Source organism: Arachis ipaensis, chromosome B09 (genome assembly GCF_000816755.2).
Source record: "Arachis ipaensis cultivar K30076 chromosome B09, Araip1.1, whole genome shotgun sequence".
NCBI lineage: Eukaryota > Viridiplantae > Streptophyta > Magnoliopsida > Fabales > Fabaceae > Arachis > Arachis ipaensis.
In genome coordinates, this window is record NC_029793.2 from 94,969,570 (window position 1) to 94,973,967 (window position 4,398).

At 40.0% G+C, this 4,398-nt stretch overlaps 1 protein-coding gene across 1 annotated transcript; it reads left to right on the forward strand.

The window, feature by feature from the left end:
- LOC107615691 lies at positions 338 to 2,897 on the forward strand. Its single transcript, XM_016317734.1, has 4 exons — positions 338 to 1,628; positions 2,073 to 2,213; positions 2,376 to 2,635; positions 2,733 to 2,897. The coding sequence occupies exons 1-4, from the start codon at positions 338 to 340 to the stop codon at positions 2,895 to 2,897; spliced, it is 1,857 nt and encodes a 618-aa protein (XP_016173220.1).

Here is a 4,398-nt window from a genome sequence, read left to right on the forward strand (position 1 = left end):
CACACTAAGGAGTGGGAAGGAACTGAAGGAAACCTCAAGGGAAGCGCAAAAGAAGGAAGTGAATGAAAACCCGAATAATGAAGAAGAAGCACAAATACCTGCCTCCAACCCACCTCAGGAAAAAGAAATCTTAAGACCATACATTCCAAAAGCTCCTTACCCTCAACGATTGAAGAAGGATGAGAAGAAAAATCAATTCTCCAGATTCTTGGAAGTTTTCAAGAAACTCCAAATCAATATCCCCTTTGCTGAAGCACTGGAGCAAATGCCACTTTATGCCAAATTATTGAAGGAGTTGATGACCAAGAAAAGGAGCTAGAAAAGTGATAAAACTGTGATGTTGACTGAGGAGTGTAGTGCTATCATTCAGCACAAATTACCCCAGAAGTTGAAGGATCCTGGGATCTTCCAAATCCCATGTATCATAGGAGAAATCATAGTGGAAAAAGCTTTATGTGATTTGGGAGCCAGCATAAATTTGATGTCCTTAGCAATGATGAAGGGGATGAAGATTGAGGAAGCCAAACCAATGAGAATGGCACTTCAATTAGCAGACCGATCCTTCAAATTCCCTCATAGAGTAGTAGAGGACTTGTTTGTGAAGGTAGGAGACTTCATATTCCCAGCAGACTTTGTGGTGTTATATATGGAGGAAGAAGCCAAAGCTTCTATCATTTTGGGAAGGCCATTTCTAGCAACAGCCAGAGCCATCATTGATGTCCAAAATGGTAAACTTATCCTTAGGCTACATGATGAGAAGATAGTATTCAATATTTTCAAAGCCATGAGTTACCCACGGGAATCACTAGGAGAATGCATGAGGTTAGATGCAGTGGAAATCTTGGTACAAGAACCCTTCGAAGAATCTGAGGAGGTGTCAGAAGAAGATCCCACATCAAACAGTGAGGTTGCAGCAGTTCAATCAGTAGATGAACTCATTCCACGCACGTTAGAGGAAAAGAAAGAAGAGAAGAAAGCACCCAAACTCGAACTGAAAGCACTGCCTCCCACTCTCAAGTATGTATACTTGGGAAGTGATGAAAGTTACCCAGTGATCATCAATTCTGCTTTGAGTCAAGAACAAGAGAAGGAGTTAATCAAGGTGCTGCAAAAGCACAAAGATGCCATTGGATGGACCCTTTCTAATTTAAAAGGGATAAGTCCCTCCATGTACATGCATAAGATTCTGTTGGAAGATGATGCCAAGCCCTCCATTCAACCTCAAAGAAGGTTGAATCCAGTCATGAAAGAAGTAGTACAAAAGGAGGTCATGAAACTTTGGCAAGCAGGGGTGATCTACCCAATTTCGGATAGTCCATGGGTGAGTCCCATCCAAGTGGTTCCCAAGAAAGGAGGCATCACTGTGGTGCCTAATGAGAGGAATGAACTCATCCCCACACGAACTGTAATAGGATGGAGAATGTGTATTGATTACAGGAAGCTCAATGAGACCACAAGAAAAGACCACTTCCCACTTCCTTTTATGGACCAAATGCTGGAAAGGCTTGCAGGGCATGCATACTACTGCTTCTTGGAAGGCTACTCAGGATACAACCAGATAGTAGTTGACCCAAGAGATCAAGAGAAAACATCTTTTACTTGCCCATATGGAGTCTTTGCTTATAGACGCATGCCCTTTGGATTGTGCAATGCAACTGCCACCTTCCAAAGATGCATGCTATCTATCTTTTCAGACATGATTGAAAAATTCATTGAGATCTTTATGGATGACTTTTCAGTATTTGGGGATTTCTTCCCTAATTGCTTGCATCACCTTCCCTTGGTGCTAAAGAGATGCCAAGAGACTAACCTAGTTTTAAACTGGGAGAAATGCCATTTTATGGTAACAGAGGGGATAGTCCTTAGCCACAAAATCTCTAATAAAGGCATAGAGGTGGACAGAGCTAAGGTGAAAATAATTGAGAAATTACCTCCACCTAGTAATGTCAAAGCAATTAGGAGCTTCTTGGGACATGCTGGCTTTTACAGAAGGTTCATTAGAGATTTTTCAAAAATTGCCAAACCTTTAAGTAATCTACTTGTATCTGATGCACCTTTTGTGTTTGATCAAGAATGCATGCTGGCTTTTGAAAATCTTAAAAGAAAACTTTCTTCATCACCTATCATTGCCCCACCTAACTGGGATTTACCTTTTGAGATGATGTGTGATGTATCAGATTTTGCTATTGGGGTAGTGTTAACACAGAGGAAAGGTAATCTAGTGCATGTTATATACTACGCCAGCAAGGTCCTAAATGAAACCCAAAGGAATTACACCACCACTAAAAAGGAATTACTGGCAATAGTGTTTGCATTTGATAAATTTAGATCATATCTCATTGGATATAAAGTGATTGTTTTTACTGATCATGCAGCACTAAAATACCTACTTGCCAAGCAAGAACCAAAACCAAGATTGATAAAGTGGGTTTTGCTGCTGCAGGAGTTCAACATTGAGATTAAGGATAAGAAAGGAGTAGAGAACAAGGTGGCAGATCACTTGTCAAGAATTCCTTGTGAAGAAGGCAGCACACACAACCCAAGTGTGAATGAATGCTTTCCAGACGAGCAGTTAATGCTGGTACACAAGGCACCCTGGTTTGCGGACATTGCCAACTTTAAAGCCACTGGAGAAGTGCCCCCGGAGATCAACAAACATCAGAGGAGAAAATTCATTAATGATGCCAAGTATTTCATTTGGGATGAACCATACCTCTTCATAAAATGCTTAGATAGAATACTTAGGAGGTGCATATCAGAGGAAGAAGGAAGGGAAGTCTTGTGGAATTGCCATGGTTCTTGTTATGGAGGACACTTTGGAGGGAAAAGAACTACAGCCAAAGTGTTGCAGTGTGGGTTCTTTTGGCCCACTATCTTCAAAGATGCCAAAGAACTAGTGAAGAATTGCAATAAATGTCAGAGAGCTGGAAACTTGCCCAAAAGAAATGAGATGCTAAAATACTTCATCCTAGAACTTGAACTTTTTGATGTATGGGGGATTGATTTCATGGGATCATTCCTAACTTCACACTCAAACAAATATATTTTGGTAGCAGTAGACTATGTATCCAAGTGGGTGGAAGCCATTGTAACACCCACAAATGATAACAAGGTCGTGATGAACTTTCTCAGGAAAAACATCTTCAGTCAATTTGGAGTTCCTAGAGCCCTTATCAGTGATGGAGGAAGCCATTTTTGTAACATAACTGGTGCACGAAATTGTGATCCCTGGGGTTGTAAAATTTGTTGTTCATTCTCTCCCTGGCAATGGCGCCAACAACTGGTGCACAATACCATGGTCCAAACATAACTTCACAACTTCGCACAACTAACCAGCAAGTGCACTGGGTCGTCCAAGTAATAAAACCTTACGTGAGTAAGGGTTGATCCCACGGAGATTGTTGGTATGAAGTAAGCTATGGTCACGTTGTAAATCTCAGTCAGGCGGATATCAAATGGTTATAGAGTTTTCGAATAATAATAATAAATAAACAGAAAGTAAAGATAGAAATACTTATGTATATCATTGGTGAGAATTTCAGATAAGTCAAAAAGACGTTTAATACAATAGTAAGAGGTCCGATTTATAATAAACTAGTCACTAGGGTTTACAGAAGTAAGTAATTGATGCATAAATCCACTTCCGGGGCCCACTTGGTGTGTGCTTGGGCTGAGCTTGAAGTTTACACGTGGAGAGGTCATTCTTGGAGTTGAACGCCAGTTTGTAACGTGTTTCTGGCGTTCAACTCTGGTTCGTGACGTGTTTCTGGCGTTTAACTCTAGACTACAGCGTAGAACTGGCGTTCAACGCCCTTTTGCGTCATCTAAACTCGGCCAAAGTATAGACTAATATATATTTCTGGAAAGCCCTAGATGTCTACTTTTCAACGCAATTAGAAGCGCGCAATTTGGAGTTTGATATCTCCAGAAAATCCACTTTGAGTGCAGGGAGGTCAGAATCCAACAGCATCAGCAGTCCTTCTTCAACCTCTGAATCTGATTTTTGCTCAAGTCCCTCAATTTCAGCCAGAAAATACCTGAAATCACAGAAAAACACACAAACTCATAGTAAAGTCCAGAAATGTGAATTTAACATAAAAACTAATAAAAACATCCCTAAAAGTAAATAGATCCTTCTAAAAACATACTAAAAATAATGCCAAAAAGCGTATAAATTATCCACTCATCACAACACCAAACTTAAATTGTTGCTTCTTCCCAAGCAACTGAAAATCAAATAGGATAAAAAGAAGAGAATATACTATAAATTCCAAACTTTCAATAAAACATAGCTCCAATCAGATGAGCGGGATTTGTAGCTTTTTGCCTCTTGAATAGTTTTAGCATCTCACTTTATCCATTGAGGTTCAAAATGATTGGCATCTATAGGAACTCAGA